This window comes from Carya illinoinensis, chromosome 1 (genome assembly GCF_018687715.1).
Source record: "Carya illinoinensis cultivar Pawnee chromosome 1, C.illinoinensisPawnee_v1, whole genome shotgun sequence".
Taxonomy (NCBI): Eukaryota; Viridiplantae; Streptophyta; class Magnoliopsida; order Fagales; family Juglandaceae; genus Carya; species Carya illinoinensis.
In genome coordinates, this window is record NC_056752.1 from 33610344 (window position 1) to 33629707 (window position 19364).

Genomic DNA, 19364 nt, shown 5'->3' on the forward strand with positions numbered 1-19364 from the left:
TGAAAGTGTTGGAGGAGTGTCTGAGAGGGGGGAAGAAGGAGGTGTACTCGGTGATAAGGGAGGGCTATCGAAGTTTCGTTGCCCAACGGTGTGTGAACAGTCGTGGAAGGTTCTTGTCGATAGCAGAGTATGGCCAGGCGGGAAGAAGGTTTATGCTATGCTTCCTTGAAGGAGAAGATGGTTGGGAATGGAGAAGCTTGAAAGAGCCTATCATGGAGATGGCTCAGTCCAGGGCTGTTAGTCATGGAACCGTTGGAGGAGCTCAGGTGAGCAAAGAGGCTAGGGGGGCAAGAACTTTCGATCGATCCTTCTCGGAGGTATTGCTGACGGCGGGACAAAGCCATGCACAGAGGAGACCTGGAGGAGACATTGGGGTGGTGCGTTGAGCACCACAACTCGTACGGGGTGCAGAGGTTGGTAGGTCACGAGCTGGGCAGTTGGCGTGGGAGACCATTAGACGTCTGCCAGAGTTGCAGGGTCAAGTAAGGAAATTGCAGAAGGAGATGGAGTATCTGTGTAGATATGTTGGGTTGAGAAAGGAAAATAAATGGAGGTGGGAGGAGGTAAAAGGACAACAAAAGAGGGGCACGATGGGCCTTCTTCGAGCAAGTTAAATGGGCCTTAGCCCGTTGAGCATAAAGCTAAGGATGTGGCAGCCAAGATTAGGGTCCAGCCCAAGGGATCAAATGGCTTGCCCATCGTGTTGGGTACCTCAGCCTAGAAGAATGGGCCTCTGACCTAGCCTAGTTCATTCAAAGAGTTGGGCATTCTAGGCTCTTTGTTTGGAGGGACGGACCCGTCCAATGTGATGGGGCTTTCTGCCTAGAAGGATGGGCAGATGCCCTTACCCGTATCGCCCAAAGAGCTGGTCAATCCAGCCCAGTTATTGCCCCAGTCCCAACCCAGTTATGTCTAACGGCCTTAAGCCTGCTGTCCCCGAATATGTGCGACCCAAAACCTTATGCGATTCGGACTGCGATGGACTGGAATGTTTCGTTCTTGAGACCATTCCTTGCTCGACGCCGACTGAAAGGGTTCTGGCGAGCATACCGACGTAGTCTCGGAGGCTTTGTGCAGGGTGCCAAAGCAGGTTTTCGGATCTCCGTTGAGCGTATAAGGGTGTCCTTCGCTGTTGGGAGGTCAGACGGCACCAATAAGCCTAGTAGACATGGGCGTGGGTTCTCTGGAAGTTTCTGTTCAACCAGTGCTTGATTTTGAGGTGGAGGATGATAAGGGGGAGGGTGCGGATGACCCAATGTTCTCGAAGGATGCAGAGCTCGTGTTCCCCGATGTGTGTGGATAGTTGGGGTTGGATGATATCACTTTGGAAAGCGAAAATCACGGAAACTAGATTAGTAGGCTGGAGGAGCCTGTCCGGTTGAGTTTTTGCTTTCCGGTTCAACCAAACGTTTCAGACTGGGTCTTTCATAAGGTGAAAGAGATCCAGAAATTTGTGGGAATTGATTGTGATGGGTACGAGTAGCAATTTTTTGCTCTCTTCATAGTAATTGAAGCGGGACATAAACAAAAAAGTAAAGGTGAAGCGAAGAAGCATCAGGAACTTAAAAGATTGACGTGATCGATGAATATGGAGGGTAGTGCCAATAGAGGTAGGGTGAAGGGGAAGGGGCTAGCCTTTCCTCAATGAAGCCAAAGACTGTATCGTGGAATGTTCGTGGGCTAAACAACATTAATAAGCAGCTCCGGATTAGAAACTTTTTACGGGAGTGGAAAGCGGACATTGTTTGCCTACAAGAGACAAAATTGAAAATGATTGATAGAAGATTGGTGCGAAGTTTATGGAGTGGAATTCTTGTCGATTGGGCCTTGGTTTCAAATGGGGTGTCGGGAGGGGTGATAGTGATGTGGGATAGGTGGGTGGTGGAGAGGATGGAGGATTTCATGGGGCATTACATGGTAACATGCTTTCTTAAGTGTGTTTCCGATAATTTTTTGTGGGCTTTTGCAGGTGTTTATGGCCCTAATTTAGATACAGATAGAAGGTTGCTGTGGGAAGAACTGGCTGGGATCCATAGCTGGTGGGAACTCTCTTGGTGCATAGGGGGAGACTTTAATGTGGTAAGATTCCCAAGTGAAGTATCTGGTTGTAGAAGATTGCGGCCAGCTATGGAAGAGTTCTCGGAGTGTGTTTTTGACCTGAACTTGGTGGATTTGCCATTAGCAGGGGGTTACTGTGACTTGGTCCAATAATTAATCATGGTCTCAATTGGATCGTTTCTTAATTTCACCAGAATGGGAAAGCCATTTCCAGGATGTATGGCAAAAGCGTATGCCTCGTATTGGTTTGGATCATTGACCTATTTTGCTTGATTGTGGAGGAGTTCGGAAGGGGGCAACGGCCTTTCAAATTTGAGAATATGTGGTTGAAATCAGATGGGTTTGTGGATAAGGTCAAACAATGGTGGTCTTCTTATCAATTCCAAAGTACCCCCAGCTTCATTTTTGTGGGTAAATTGAAAGCTCTTAAAAGAGATCTAAAAGTGTGGAACGTGGTGTCTTTTGGCAATGTTGGGGGAAACAAAAAAAATAAAGCTGTTGAAACTTCAGGAGATCGAGAGGAGGCAAGAGCTACAACCACTCTCTTAGGAAGAACAAGACCGGAAGGCTAAGCTGGTTGCAGATGTTGAGAGATTGATATTATTAGAAGAAATGTCTTGGTGTCAAAAGTCTAGGGCATTATGGTTGCGGGAAGGTGGCCGAAGCACGGTTTTCTTCCATAGAGTTGCAAATTCACATCGAAGAAATAACAACATTGAGATGCTGAAGGTTGATGGGGTGGAATGCAGAAATGAGTAGGTAATCCACAATCATGTTATTGATTTCTATGAGAACTTACTAACGAAGCAGGTGGGATGGAGGCCTTCACTAAATGGGATGGACTTTGACACCATCGGGATGGGCGATGTGTCGCGCTTGGAAAGGGATTTTAAGGAATCAGAGGTATATGAAGTAGTGAGGAAAATGGCTAGGGAAAAGGCTCTAGGACCCGGTGGATTTTCTATGGGTTTTTTTCAGGATTGTTGGGAAGTGATAAAGGAGGACCTCATGAAGGTTTTCCAGGAATTTTTCAGGGCTAGAAAATTTGAAAAAGGTCTTAACACCACTTTCCTTGGATTGTTTCCTAAAAAGAGCGGGGCTACGGAGATCAAGGAGTTTCGGCCTATTAGTCTGGTAAATGGGGTGTATAAGATAATATCCAAGTCCTTGCGAACAGATTAAGTGAGGTGATGGGGAAGATTGTTACACAACCTCAAAATGCTTTTGTAAAAGGAAGACAAATTTTGGATGCGGTGTTAATTGCTAATGAATGCCTTGATAGTAGATTGAAAGCTTGGAACACAGGGATTATGTGCAAACTTGATATGGAAAAAGCTTATGACCATGTTAACTGAGACTTCCTACTTCTTTTGCTTAGGAGATGCGGATTCGGGGAGAGATGGAGGGCGTGGATCCATTGGTGCATATCTTTGGCAAAGTTCTCAGTGTTGGTAAATGGAGTCTCAGTGGGCTTTTTTCAGAGCACACGTGGACTGAGACAAGGGGACCTATTGTCACCTTTGTTGTTCGTTATCGTTATGGAGGCTCTAAGCAGGATGCTCTCGGCAATGGTTGATAATGGCTTCTCGATCGGAACCCTGGATAGGGGTAGTATCATTATTTCCCATTTACTGTTTGCAGATGATATACTAATTATGTGTGAAGCCGAGCAAAATCAAATGCGAGTTTTGAAGGCCCTACTTTTCTGCTTTGAGGCAATGTCTGGCTTGAAGGTAAACTTGGAGAAATCAGAATTGGTGCCAATTGAGGCAGTTCCCAATATTTGACAGTTAGCGAAAACATTGGGTTGCTAAATCACCTCCTTTCCTTTGACTTACCTGGGACTCCCTTTGGAGAGTGCCTCGAGGGCTCCTTCGGTATGGGATACAGTAATTGAGAAAATTGAGCGTCGATTGGCGGGGTGGAAGAGAATGTATTTGTCAAAAGGTGGAAGGATTAAGTTGATAAAGAGTACACTCTCTAATTTACCTACTTATTTTTTATCTCTATTTCCAATACCAGCAAGTGTTGCGGCCTGTATTGAGAAGCTCCAGTGAGATTTTTTGTGGGGGGGTTTGGGGATGAGTTTAAGTCTCATCTGGTTAAGTGAGAGCAGGTTTGCTGTCCTATCTCGGGGGGAGGTTTGGGAGTCAGAAACCTAAGGGTGTTCAATCGTGCTTTGCTAGGCAAATGGTTGTGGAGATTTACCAGGAAACTGGAATCTTTGTGAAAATTGTTGATTGAGAAGAAATATGGGGGTGTATAGGGGAATTGGTATACCAGAGAAGCAAGGGGGGCCTATGGAGTAGGTTTATGGAAACACATAAGAAGAGGGTGGGGGGTCTTCAGCCGCTTTGCTAAACTCCAGCTGGGTATGGGATCTAGAATCAAATTCTGGATCGATGTTTGGTGTGGAAACAGGATGTCTCAGCAAAGGAAAGATTTGTTTCCTTTGCTCTTCCAATTGGCAAGTGCCAAGGATGTCTCAGTAGCGGAAGTAATGGAGACATCGGAGGGACGACTTCTTTGGAATATTAATTTTAGTAGGATGGCACAGGACTAGGAAATAAGCAGTTTTGCAGATTTTTACAGCCTCATCTACTCCATTAGACCAAACAAGCAACAAGAGGATGCTCTATGGTGGATCCTAGTAGGCAAAGGTACTTTTTCCGTGTGATCATTCTATAAGCTCACTCAAGAGTCTGATATTCAGTTTCCTTGGAGAAAGATATGGCGTCACAAGGCTCCTCCCAAAGTGTCCTTCTTTGTCTGGACGGCCTCTTTAGGTAAGATACTTACTATCGACAATTTGAGGAAAATGAGAATTATTATTAGAGACTAGTGTTGCATGTGCAGAGCCGGAGAGTCGGTAGATCACCTACTATTGCATTATGATATAGCAAGGAGTCTCTGGAATGAGGTTTTCGCTCGACTGGATATGGCCTGGGCTATGCCAAAAACTGTGGAGGCAGTTTTGGCTAGCTGGGTAAACTTGAGATGTCGGCAACCTATTAAAGTTATTTGGAAGATGATCCCTCTCTGCATTACGTGGTGCTTGTGGTAGGAGCGCAATGAATGGACGTTCGAAGATCAGGCGAGATTGTTGGAGGAGCTTAAAGTCTTATTTTTTAGAACTCTCTGTAGTTGGGCTGTTGCTGTTGACTTTTAACGGCATGGCCCTTCATGATTTTCTTGTCTCTAATGTGCCTACCTAGTTAGGACATCTTGTCTCTATTGTAATACTGGCTTTTGCCACCCATTTTTGATCAATAAAGTTTGTTTATTTATAAGAAAAAAAAACATAGCACTATACACACCAACTTGTGAAAAGAAATTTCATACTATAACTGAACTGGAGTTCTCAAAGGCATACAATTTAATCATTTTTCAGTAATGACTAACCAAGCAACATTGGAAACATACACCAGCTTTCTTCTTCATAAATGCAAGCGTATAAAACAGAGAGAGCTCAAATTTGAATTTTCTGCTACAGTCTATATTACTAGAGTAGTATGGTAATTTCGTAAGGCCTAAGGGGTGCTCTGGAGACATTACACGATGATTGACAAGGATATTCTGGATATTTCAGTAATTACATTTGGCTTGGATACCATGCACATTTTGCAAGGCTTAACTGGGATACTTTAAGATATTTCATTAGGCTTATAATGTGTTGATCACTTGGCTCTTGGTTAGCCTTGGTGGCACTTGTCACTTGTTTCACAATATCCTTCAATAATTCTTTCAAACTGGAGTTTCAATATAGTTGGTGGAAGGATTGCAAATGGCAAAGTAGGTGCAAGGATTGCATAGAGATATATTTTGGACTAGCTAAGTGTCGTTTTTCCTTTCTTCTATTTGCTTATCATATTTTATATAGTTGATGCCTGCACAACCTGTAGCTCATATGACAAGTTTGACTCCCTCGTTTTGTCCATTTCACTACTTCACGAGCATATGGGCAAGTATTTAGTCTCTGCTGGAATATTCATTGGTACCAATATAACTGACAACTTATTTGAACCTGAAAAAAGTTTTACGTACTGTTTCACCGTGTGGAATTAATAGTTTTCAGTCAATTTGTTTTGTGGGAGTAATAATTTTTTATTTTTATTCTTTCATTTCCATTTTATTTCTAGCATGAGGGAGGGAGGCTACTGGTGCCCACAGTGCAAGTGTGGATATCAGGAACCTCAGAAGAGGTGTTTAGAGCATTAGAAGCCACTAAAATCCATGCACACATTCAAGTTGTCTGCTATGACTTGTTCTTGAGAGTTTGGTTAGTTATATTCCTGGTCTTCATTATTAACAGCTCTACAACAGGTTATTGATTTTTTTTTTTAAATTTTAAATTTTTTATTTCAATTGTTGTAATTATTACAGTGTTGCACTTGTTGTGGATGGTCCTGAAATGTTCAATCGAATTGCTGAAACATTCTGTTCCAAGGCTGCTATGAGATTCGTCATTCTGCTTTGGGGAGAGAAGTCATCCATGGCTTGTAAAGGAGTAGAGGGGTTGCCTTTTTTTACTTACAAGGAAATTATAGATTTGGGACGGGAAAACCGCAGGTCTTTGTTTGATTCTCATGCTGCTAGTAAGTCAATCAACTGAGTTTTAACAAAATTGTCCCATTTTTTTTACTTGCAGACACTTCTTGTTGTTGTTGCTGCACATGCTAAAGCCTTGTCTGTCAATATTCTTTTGTCACTTTTTTTCCCATGGCCAGAATTGAACAAATGAATCTTAGGATGTGGCTAACCAAAAGGAATTTCTAGTTTAAATAAATAAACTAGAATGAGTTTATGGTTACGTATGTGGAAATTCTTCCAATAATGTAAAAGAAAAGATGGTTAGTTAAGAAAAATTAAAAAGAAACAAGTGTGTAATCTGAACAAAGTGTGTGAATCTAAATTTGTTCCAAATAGCCTCCTAATTTTCCTGTTTTGAAAATTTTTCATTGAGATTTTATCAATTAGAACAAGAAATATATTTGTGCTGTTAGCTGGGGTTGTTGGTATTATAGGATTAATGTTCAAGAATTTGCATTAACTCTAATGAATAAAGCTGGAATGCCTAGACTGTAGAAGCCTCAAGCAGGACTAAGCCAGAAGTAGGATACGTTTTCAGCTTAAATAACATCCTGAATTTCCACAGAGAATGATGGGAGAGTAAACATGTTAGCTCCGTAGGGTATCAACAATTTTTTTACCTGAAACCACTATTCTGGTTGCAGGACAGGACTTTGTATATGAAGCCATAAACTCTGATGATATTGCTACACTTGTATACACAAGTGGAACCACCGGCAATCCAAAAGGTGTTATGCTCACTCATCGGAATCTGCTGCACCAGGTATGAGTGCTTACTTTCGGCTGACTCTTTTCTGGTTGTCTTACTTTAGCAAACCAAACAATAGTTATTGACTTTGTGTATCGACTTACTATTTTCTTATGTATGTAATTTTTTTTGAAATTAGTGATATGAATGGTAAATGTGGTGAACTAATGTGGTTAATTGAGCTACATCATTACTATTCTGACCCATTGGATTGGTTATTGGGATGGTACAAGCCTTCAAAGCCAACGTAAGATTAGAAACTAGTGAACAGTATGGGCTGAACTTCTTAAATCATTATCTGGATTCAACTTTACTTGTTCTTGGAGGTCTAGTCGTATATCCTTTTTAATGGCTTGACAGTGTTTTTGCATTGTTGGCGCTTACTTGTATCTGTGTAAAGATGGTTGTTTAATTAGACAGTCCTATCATCAACTTTTACTTTTGATCTAGCTTCCATTGGACTTGGGCAAGCTATTATGTTGAAATTGGTTTGCTTGAAGCCTTTTAATAATTTGTGCTTAACCTTCCTTGCTTTCATGTTGTTACTTGTTACCGTTGAAGACAATAGTTGACTTTGTAATTAGCTTATTCTTTATGCTATTTCTTGCCTATCCTTTTTCCAGATAAAAAATTTGTGGGATGTTGTACCTGCTGAAGTCGGTGATCGATTTCTAAGCATGCTTCCACCTTGGCATGCATATGAACGATCTTGTGAGTATTTTATCTTCACATGTGGAATCGAACAAGTATACACGACTGTAAGAAACTTGAAGGTATTCGTCTTCTGATTTCTTTTAATCTTCAATGCACATTTAAACGTGACTAACTTTTGTTACTCAATGTTTTTTTCTTTTTCTTTTTGGGTTCTTGTGATGTTTTTGAATGACTTCAATAATATTGTTCCCCAGTTTTTAAGATATTCTTTCCTATCTCAGTTGCAAGAGTGGACAAAACTATATACTTTAGCCATTTCCGAATTTGGCTTTAAACTTGATATGTTACATTGCAACACGCCAACTTGTTTATTTATTTATTTATTTTTTTCTTCAATAGGATGATTTGCGGCATTATCAACCAAATTATGTGATTTCTGTTCCATTAGTATATGAGACACTCTACAGGTATGTTCGTTTTCAGTAGTAATATTGATTCAGTGCAGTGTTTTAATATTGTGATTTATATTCCATGAGTTCATGGACGTTTAGTAGAAGCATATTCCAAAGTATCAATGGCCAGGGGAAAATACTAGCCCTGTGTTTGAAGAAGATGAGAAGTACTAGGTCTACAAAGAGAACTACTATTAGGAAGTTTTGAAATTGATATGGCTGGATGTGATATGTTAGATCTACTCTGTAATAAAAAGAATTCTAATATTTGAAGTATCACATATAATCCCATCAGTTTGTAAAGCAGTTTTTAAGTCTTCTTTGTAGGCCGAGCATTTCTGTTAGAAGATATAATCCATTTGAACCTTCTTCTTCTTCTTCTTATGCTCGTAGTTCACTTCCCTTTTTGGTGAGGAGCTTGATACAGTTTTGAGGGACTTCAAAATTGATGGGAGATGATGAAATAACTATTTCAAAACGCTAAATTGCCTTTTTTCTTTTGTGCCCAATAATGGAATCATGAATACCCTGCTCGGTCATCTTGTATAATCTAGCCTTTCGGTGGGTAAATCATATACTTTTAGAGCATTCCTTTTATCAATTTGTTCTTTTTGCAGTGGGATCCAAAAGCAAATTTCTAGTAGCTCCCCTGTACGTAAGCTTATTGCTCTTGCATTTATAAGAGTCAGCTTGACATACATGGAATTGAAGAGAATTTATGAGGTTTGATAATTTTGTATTAGGCTTGTGAGCCATCAGTTATCCATCATTTTCTATGTTTGGAATATCTGTCATTCAAAAGCAATATGTCATTTCCCTGTGTACTTGGGCAACGCCTATTTACTTGAGTCAATAAAGTTTTATTTTACCTATAAAAAAATATATATATATTCTATGTTTGGAAGGTTTCTTGCTTTGTTTTGAAAGTGAATGTCTCTCTAGTCGATGCCATGGTGTTAGAGACACGTACTGTTTCAATAAAAAAAACATGTAAGCTGCAGATGCTGGTCTGCCGACCATAAGCTGCCACTATTTTATGGATTAAGAGCTCTTTGTGAAGCTGGGACTGAGGAACTAAATAATTTATGATTGAATTCTTCACTTCTAGACTGCTTCAATCCACTTAACTTCCCCAACTTAATGACTGTTTCGTTTATAGTGATTTTGCTAAAATATAATTCTTAGTAAAATATTATATAACTGAAAATCCTCTCACTGGCTCCTTGTTTCCAACACTATGCTGATGGCACTTTAGTAAGTTCTCTATATTTGAACTTTAATGAATTTCATTTGTGTCCATGTTACAAAAGTCCAACAATTAATAAACATATTCCTATGCTGATGGCACTTTAGTAAGTTCTCTCTATTTGAATATTTTTGAATTTCATGTGTGTCCGTTGACCAATTTTGCCTTCTTGTTACAGAAGTTCAACAATTAATAAAAATATTTTGGAGTGCCACCATACCAAAAGTTAAAAGCCGTTAGGAAGTGGAAAAACGTGTATATCAAGCACAGCACACAAAAACCTACCATGTGGAGGCCTGTGCAATGTAACTATCGGTTAATTCAGTAGCCAATAAAACCTACCATATTGCCCTCATGAAAGTGGTTGTAAACCACTAGTTGATGGGTGCCATGTTGTAGATCAAAATATCATGGAACAAATTTAATCAATGCATTTGAACTTTCATGCTTTTACCTGCCCCCATCATTTTTTTTTAACCTATTCTTTACATCAGACTGGATAAAATCTAGTTCATTCTCTCTTAGTTTTTCTCATTTCGTTTGGTTTGTGTCTAATTCCATCCCATCACTTCATTTCTCGAATGGTTTCAATTTGGTTCAAGGGAAAATGTCTAATGAGGAATCAAGCGCAACCATCGTATCTTGTTTCAATGTTGGAATGGGTATGGGCAAGATTTATCGCAACAATATTATGGCCGGTGCATCTGTTGGCAAAGAAAATTGTTTATGGTAAAATACACTCTGCTATCGGAATATCAAAGGTATTATTTTGTTTAATTGTTTTATTTTTTGTCCATCCTTCTTTGTTCTGTTGTGTTTGGAAAAAACCGAACATTCAAACTTTCCTAGACAACTTTTTACTCTGACAAAATGGTTTGAGCTGTTGACGTTTTCTTCTCTCAGACAATTTCTTTTCACGTCATCCAATTGTGTCTGTCTCTCTGTCTCTCTGTTCTCTATTTAAGTTGGTAAACTTCTTAGAAAGCTTTTTGTTTGTGTATTTGAGGATTAGGTCCCATATTGAGTGATATTCCAAAACTGGGTCCAAACCCATAGTTTTAAGCTTTTCTCCTAAGTAGTGCCCTGACAAATATTATGAAGGTTTCACTTTGAGAAATTTCAAGTATTTATCTACTAAAGATGCGGTTTGATAAACTTGTATGAGTCATTGGTTTTCCGATTGGATGAGTGCCTTGGTCTTGAGGCGTTTGTTGACTTTGTTGAAAGTGGGTGGCTTTTGGAGCGATTTACATTCAGTGTTACTGCTTTTGGTGCAATCATAGAACACACATTTTACTCTTGAATCTGTAAAAGACTCATGCAAGGGGGAATTAGGTCAATGTAATAGAGGCCTACATGCAAATGAGATATTTTGAGTGCCCATGTGAGTGTAAAATCCACAACGACTGGAATGATTAGCTGCTATAAGATAATCAAACTTATAGATTTAAATTTTTGGATTAAGTGAAGTCCAGCATGTTATACATTAAAGTCTTACTTGGAGACCTTCAGGGGTTTATCTCTCCAAAAAATGTTATTTAGGGCTTTCATTGGCAGAAGAGAAAGTTCTTTTTACTACATATTTACATAGTGGCTGTTTTTATTATTTTTCCATTTTTGTAAATCTCTTTGATTCCAGGAAAAGGTTCTCTATTTCTTTTATTATATCTAAAATGAGACTCCATTCCCTTAAAGTTATAAATTATACTCTAGATTTGTGAGAAGGAAAATTACTAAGGCAAAAGCTATCCCTGGCAATGCTGCAGGCTGGCGTAAGTGGAGGAGGTAGTTTTCCTTTGCATGTCGATAAGTTTTTCGAGGTTAGAACATTATGTGTATATACCTTGCCACACAGGATTTCTAGTTCTTGTCTCTAATATAAGTGTAATATTGCATGTAGGCAATTGGCGTGAAAGTGCAAAATGGGTATGGTTTAACAGAGTCTTCTCCTGTTGTTGCTGCACGACGACCTACCTGCAATGTAAGAAGTACATCTTAATTTCAAAACGTAGAATACTTGTGTGATACTTCGACCTGCAAAGTCTGTATTAGAAGAAAATAGAATAGAAGGTTTCAGACTTTGATAGGATGTCAGACAAGTGACTCGCAAAACCAAATATTCCAGCTATAACTGCAACACTTGATTACACCAAGATTGTCCCAATCTGCTGGGAAAAGTTGTACCATTTAGCTTGCTTGCAATTATCACATTTTGGCTGCACGGTTATAATAGGAACATTTGTGAACTAGTCTGCTCTGCTGCACTATTAAATGATGGTGGAAGGAGTGAAGATCAACAGAAATGCAAAGATCCACCAAGTTCGATATCATTTAGACATGTATAAATTGTAACGAGCAAGCATCCTGTAGTTATATTATTTATCTTTCAAGTCTTTAAATCTATTCCACATGGTTAAAATAATTTTTACTCGAGGTGTATATTTAATCGTTCTCTATTATTACAATTCCAACCTTATATTAGATAAGTCCTTCTAACATACCCTTATCAGTTCTATTCCATTATTCTTGTTTTATTATTCACTATGCGGTTTATTGTAAGTGCATCTACTCCTATGTAGTACATCACATAATGATATCACAGAAATAATCTTTTGAAGGTTCTTGGTTCCGTTGGGCATCCAATTCGACATACAGAGTTCAAAATTGTAGATTCTGAAACCAATGAAGCTCTCCCACCTGGTTCAAAGGGAATTGTTAAAGTTAGGGGGCCACCAGTGATGAAAGGTTACTACAAGGTAGGTGTTATTTTCTTTCAATTAAAATTAGAACTTATTTCTTTGATGTTTCTGTGAGAAATATAGTGAATTATTAAAATAAGATAGAGATAATGGTTAGGGTACAATTCCAAAGCTGTTTTAGGGTAGTTATAGTTTCTCCATGGTTCAAAACACAGTAGGCAGGTAATTACATTAAATTTTGCATTAATTATTTAGTGTTAATTGTTTGTGGATATCAAGGAAAAAAAAGATCTTAAAATCCTTTTTTGTCCCTTACAAATATAAATGCTTTATTTATGGGAGTGGTTTACCACTGAGGACCTTAGAAAGCCCATCATTAGGGTGCTATTCAGGAAACCTTCCAACCAGGAATCTTGAATGTTATTTGATTTCAAATGCTCTTTCTTCTACATGACATTAAACAACATTTTAGATTGATTTGATTTTTCAGTTTAAGAACCCACATTTTCATTGCAGGTAATCTTCCAGACTTTTTCTTGAGGGAGCTAGTATTAAATCTCTGAACACAACTACCTTATTGGTTTAATATCAACTCTTGATAACTGCCTCATATTTATGATTATGTTAAGTGATGCTTTTCTGTTAAAGAATCCATCAGCTACAAAGCAAGCGTTAGATGAGGACGGTTGGCTAAGCACTGGTGATATAGGTTGGATTGCTCCTCACCATTCCACTGGGCGTAGTCGTCACTGTGGAGGTGTGGTTGTTCTTGAAGGGCGTGCCAAGGATACCATAGTTCTCTCTACTGGTATGCTAAATATTGTCTTAACACGGACTGCTGATCTTTCTTGCTAACAAATAGTTGTTATCATTTTGTGGCATTATTTAAATAGTTCTCTCTACTGGTATGCTAACTACATAGATACATATATATATCTGCTTGCCACCATTTTGTGGCATCATTTAACTTAATTTGTTTGGAGAAAAATAGGTGAAAACATTGAACCGGGGGAGCTTGAAGAAGCTGCTCTCAGAAGTAGTCTAATTCAACAAATAGTTGTTATCGGCCAGGTGAAACTTTGAGAATTATATTCCAAATTTTCCTTACTGCTTTTGGGCTTACTCTGTTGAGTTTTTCCCATATATCCTGCCACGTTTAGCCATTATAGTGATTTTAGTTATTGAGTGGCTTTCACAAATTACAGGATCAACGACGTCTTGGAGCTATAATTGTTCCAAACAGAGAAGAGGTTCTATTGGCAGCAAAAGAACTGTCTATTGTCGAGGGAAATGCCTCGGACCTTAATAAGGAAAAAATGACCAGCCTTTTATATAAAGAATTGAGAACATGGTAAGGCTTCAACTTCAACTATTTTGAACAATATCAAAGACTGATTGCTTGCCTATAGAAGTCTCATTCTATACGTTTTTCTTACTAGCCTCTGACCTGGAGGGCAAAGATTGGGAGATGGGGGTGGAGGGATTTATTTTCCTCTGCCTTGTCTTTCTGAGATACAAATTAAGGACAATTATTTAGACACAGTGATAGGTTGAATTGTTGGACTGCTGGAGCATCTAATTTGTTCTGAATTCCTAAAGTTAATATAACTATGATAAAGTCTTTACTATTTTGTCTTCACTGTGATTGGCACGAAGATTAGCGATGTGGCACTTCCTTTCTAAATGAGGTTTCGGGGAAATTCCCTTGTCTTTTCCCAACTCCTCTGTCTGAGCATATAGGGTACAAGTTCAGTAGCTGTAGAAATATATGCGACGGGTTTGTTTAACTTGATGACTAAGAGATCTTAAACAGAAATCATCTTTGGTATTTTAATTAATAACATAGATTAAGGAGAAAATATGGCCATTCAGTAAGTGGGGTAAGTACTTGAAGAACATAAGGGGTATTATGTGACCATGGTAGAGCTATACATTTGAAGGGGAAATTTTATACGACTGCTATTAGACTAACTGTGTTTCACATATCACTTTAAGGTTGGGATTTTTAATAAGCTAAAATCCACTGAATAAGCATTGCTGGAATGAGAATGCTGAGAAGAAGAGGTGAAAATTACAGGTAAGATAAGGGGAAAAAAAAATTCATCAGTCAAAAGGTTAGGAAAGATGAGGGGAAGTCACTTAAGGTGGTTTGGACTTTCGCAATGAAGAGAGAAAATTTGACATAATTCAAGTTGGAGTGGGGAGTGGTAGAAAGCTGCCAAATTGGGTAAACGTAGTAAAATAGATATAATAATAGGGAGATGAAAGCCCAAACAGAAGTGTCATTTTGGATGGCAGAAAAGTATATATTTGGGCATTTGGCTAGGCCGAAATCCATAGGGGGAAAAAGGCCAACCCCAATTTAATTGGGATTAATTCTGGTTGGGTTGAGTGGAGTGATGGACTGCATTCCTTGAATTTTCATCTAGCTTTCTTTTGATTCTTTTGATTATGAATGTTGAATCTCGGTTTTTGCATGACCATGCATGTTGAAATTATGTCTTTCTCATTTGCATTTAGGTGTGAAAATAGTATTAGGAAATTAAAAAAAAAAAAAAAAAAAAAAGAAGAGTAATATATTCCAGTCTAAAAGTTTCCGTAGGTTTTATTATTCTGTTCTTTTCCTTTTTCATGCAGGACTTCGGAGTGTTCATTTCAAATAGGACCAATCCTTGTTGTGGATGAGCCCTTTACTGTAAGATGTTCTTGCTCACATTCATTGCCTAAATGGCATCAGGATTTCTATTTAAACTATAAAAATATGATATTCAGCTAATCATACCCTTCAAAATTACAGATTGATAGCGGATTAATGACTCCGACCATGAAAATTCGAAGGGACAAAGTCGTGGCTCAGTTTAGGGAGCAAATTGACATTCTCTACAAGTAAATTTCCCTCTGGATTTATGTACCTAAACGTGATGAACTGTATAAACCGTATATAAAGCTCTTGAGACAGAGCCATCTCAAAACAACCTGCTGGCTGTTTCGTAAGGTTTCCTGCCATGATTTCTATCTTTTAGCACAATTAACTAAATGCAGTGTCATTCATTGTTGAATCATGGATAATTTATATATATATATATATATATATATTTAAAGAAGAGACGAACCTCCTTCTAATATTATTAAAAACTCTTACTTGTGGAGGAGGAATATCGTGGAAACAACAAAATAAATTCAAAATCACAAATAAACCCAATACAAATTCACCACTGCATATAAGGTATATACCCAATAAATCAAGTCACACAATCCCCCTAAGCCTTCCTCGTACCATATCCTCACCAATAAAATCAAAAGATCTATCCATTGTACCTTCTTTAGTCAAAATTTGCAGCCATGTTGGCCTCTCTAAAAATATCCCGAAATCAAATATTTAGCAACCTAACAAGAGGTTGGATTTCGTTCCAAAGAAATCAATATTTACATATACTAAAAGCTAGCCAACCCATCACAACACTTGAATCAGATTCTACTAATAAATCTCTCAACCCAAGTGAATGACACAATCGAAGCTCATTGAAAAGAGCACGACATTCAGCAACATTATTCATCGCACAACCATAATTGTGAGCAAATACCGTTATCACTTTTACCCCATCATCCCGAATAATACCCCCACCTCCAGACCTTCTTGGATATCCATAAGAACCACCGTCCACATTCAGTTTCATATGACCCATCTTCAATGGATTCCACTTTATTACTCTTGATGATCTTTCACTTATCGGAAGGATAGGACAATTAAGCTCCTGCAATATTGAAAAATCATTAGCTCTCCTTTTTTTAAAGTTTCGCAAGCCCTTTGAAATATCCCTTAAGTTCACTTTCACCAATCTCAAAACAACCCTCCATTCAAGAAGCACATCGAGCCCTGCAAAGAACCCAATAAATAATAATGGGCAGCACACCATGAATCCAACCAACCTGTGAAGACAATACTGCACGACTCTACCAATAATTCATCATCCCATCCCAAGTTAGAGGACTTGGCAACCGAATACCACAAATCAATGCAAAGTAACTCCATATTTTTTTCAGTCTCTCCCCCTCACACAGGACATGATCGAATGACTCCATCTGCGACTCTACACATCATCCACATTTTGAGACCAATGGAATGCCCAACCCCATGATTGCCTCATCCACAGGAAGTGATTTCCGTTTCGCCCTCCAACAGCAACAAGACATCCTCTTGGGGACTGCCTCCTACCACAGCCAGCAACGCTAGGAGCACAAACTCCCTTTTCTCCACACAATCTGCCATTCAGATTTAGTGGAGAAAGTTCCATCAACCAATGAGGCCCACACACATTGATCCTCTCCCTCCTTCAACCTGATTCCTGACATGGTGGTGATTCTCTATACCAGTTGCTTAGGAACTACGTCTCTAAGCCGCTCAACATTCCATCCAAAATCAGACCAAAGAGTTTTGAGTTGCAAGCCTGAGTCACCACTCACCGAATTGTTTTCTGCTAAGATCCCATCGCCTAGCTAGTTGTTGAACCAGAAGCTTGAGTTTCCATTGCGAATAATCCGTCTGGAGTTTTTCAACACAATTGACATTAATTACATAATTCCCTTCCAGAAATGAGATCGCTTCCTTTGATTCATAACTGAAAAAATATGTTTAGCTCCCACATATTTGGCAGAGAAAATACTTGCCCATAACCAATCCCCTTGAAGGATCTTGCAAGCAAACTTCTTAAGCAAAGAAGATTGCACTTCTGATAAATCACGAATTCCCAACCCCCTTTCTCTATTGGCAAACAAATCTTCCTCCACGAAATCTACTTCCTTTTTTTTATTCTCAATGGATGATCCCCATAAAAAATTGAAGAAAATCCCTTTCAAAACTGACAAAACTCATTTGGATAAATTCAACACTGAAAGCATGTGAATAGGCATGCTACTCAAAACATGCCTAATTAAAATAATTTTGCCACCTAAGGAGAGAAGTTTCCCTTTCCACCCTCCAAATTTTTTCTGAACCTTAGCAATCAAAGGTTCAAACATCCGAATACTTACTCTTCCCACATGCAATGGGATACACAGATAAGTATAAGGCCAGACACCTTCCTTAAACCCTGAGAGCCTCTTAATATCCAATTTTTTGATCATTGAGAAATTAGACGAGAAAAATAAAGAAGATTTATGAACATTAACCTTTTGACCAAACATAGCCTCATATATATATGAATTACCTCTAGGAGTCGACGAATTGAAGCTTTACCGCCATTCAAAAAAATCAGCAAATCATCCGCATATAGCAAATGGCTAATTCTGGAACCCCCACAAGAATTAAAAGGCTTAATCCTTCCCAAGTGAAACTCTCTATTTAACATGCGCGAGAAAACTTCCTTTGACAAAATAAACAAATATGAAAGGAGATGATCACCTTGGCGAAGCCTTCGTGAATTCTTGAAAAAAACCTTGAGAGCATCCATTCACCATAACTGAGAAATAAAGAGAAGAAATACAATTGAAAATCATATTTTTCCATTTATCTGAAAAACCCAAACTCTTCAAAACCTCCAATAAAAACCATCAATTAATCCTATCATACGCTTTGGCCATATCAATTTTTAATATAACATTCTCTCTTTTTATTTTTCGGTTCATCCCTTGGATCAACTCCTGTATAATAGCAATATTATCAAAAATACTTCTCCCCCTAATAAACGCAGATTGCTCCTAAGAAATAATTTTTTCCAACAACGGCGCCAAATGGAAAACCATCACCTTCGATAAGATTTTATAAGTCACCAAACAAAGGCTAATAGGACGAAATTTTCCAAAACCCACCAAATCATCCACCTTTGGAATGAGCACCAGATTCGTTGCACCAAAAATGTCGATAATGACTTCCCCTCAAAGAATTCCACGGCCACCTCCAGAATATCTTGCTTCATAATATCCCAAGCAAGAACAAAGAAATTTGCTGAAAACCTATTAGGGCCCGTACTACCATCCAAAGGAATAGACCAAAAAGCAGCTTTTACCTCTTCCATAGAAGGCTTTGTGATTAAAGCTTCATTTTCCATATCTTTGATCAACGGCACGAACAGAGAAAGGGATTCTTCATGAAAGTGAACGTCCTCCATGGCAAGTAATTCCTAAAAAAAAAGACAACATCGTTATGAACCTCCTCCACCTAGTCAAGAACCTGTCCACTCTCCAACCGCATCTTCTCCACCCTTTTATTCTTCTTCTTAGTATGCATCATAGCATGGACGAAAGCCATATTGGAATCTCCCTTTGCTGACCATTGAGCTCGTGATTTTTGACAATCCAAGATTTTCTCTCAATGTAACCATTGTAAATGTTGTTGTTTACAATTTAATAAATTTGCTTCAGTCTAAGAAGAAAAATCAGTCACAACCGCTTGCTCTAACTCCACTATACGATTTTCTAGGGCCTTTAATTCAAGCTCGACTCTTTCGAATACCTCAACATTCCACTTCCTCAAAACACCTTCTTAACCAAGGGAAGCCCCCTCATGCGTACCCCACATACGCTGAAACCAAAACTGCCTTGCAACCGCCCTTTGTTCACAAAGTAACAACACCAACATAGGCGCATTATCTAAAGAGGATCTCAGAAGATATTTCACTCAAACCTCCCCCCATAAATTAAGAAAGGCCATATTCACCAAGACTCTATCTAACCTCACCCAAATCTGCCTCCTCCCAAGTCCCCCATTACACAACGACAAACAGTTTCCTTCATAAGGTAAATCAAGCAAACCACAATGTTGAATACAAGCATTAAACTCCACTTTAGCATGAGGAGCTTGCATAATACCGCCAACTTTATCATCATTAAACCGAATAATATTAAAGTCACCGGGATTAAAGTCACCCCTAGTGAACCAAGGACAACTACCCAGGTCTTGAGCACCCAAAAACTCCCAA

At 38.7% G+C, this 19364-nt stretch overlaps 1 protein-coding gene across 1 annotated transcript in view; it reads left to right on the forward strand.

Annotated features, from left to right (window-relative positions):
* The window catches only part of LOC122315689 (probable acyl-activating enzyme 16, chloroplastic), a 28419-nt gene extending 12935 nt beyond the window's left edge, over window positions 1-15484 (forward strand). Inside the window, exons 5-18 of the mRNA XM_043131773.1 lie at window positions 6442-6653; window positions 7293-7411; window positions 8020-8169; window positions 8450-8517; window positions 9120-9225; window positions 10351-10509; window positions 11515-11568; window positions 11649-11729; window positions 12367-12504; window positions 13096-13255; window positions 13439-13518; window positions 13653-13798; window positions 15085-15142; window positions 15245-15484. Coding sequence (XP_042987707.1) covers window positions 6442-6653; window positions 7293-7411; window positions 8020-8169; window positions 8450-8517; window positions 9120-9225; window positions 10351-10509; window positions 11515-11568; window positions 11649-11729; window positions 12367-12504; window positions 13096-13255; window positions 13439-13518; window positions 13653-13798; window positions 15085-15142; window positions 15245-15337 — 1624 coding nt within the window. The 3' untranslated portion in view covers window positions 15338-15484. The remainder of the gene's footprint in view (window positions 1-6441; window positions 6654-7292; window positions 7412-8019; window positions 8170-8449; window positions 8518-9119; window positions 9226-10350; window positions 10510-11514; window positions 11569-11648; window positions 11730-12366; window positions 12505-13095; window positions 13256-13438; window positions 13519-13652; window positions 13799-15084; window positions 15143-15244) is intronic.
* The last annotated feature ends 3880 nt before the right edge of the window (window positions 15485-19364 follow it).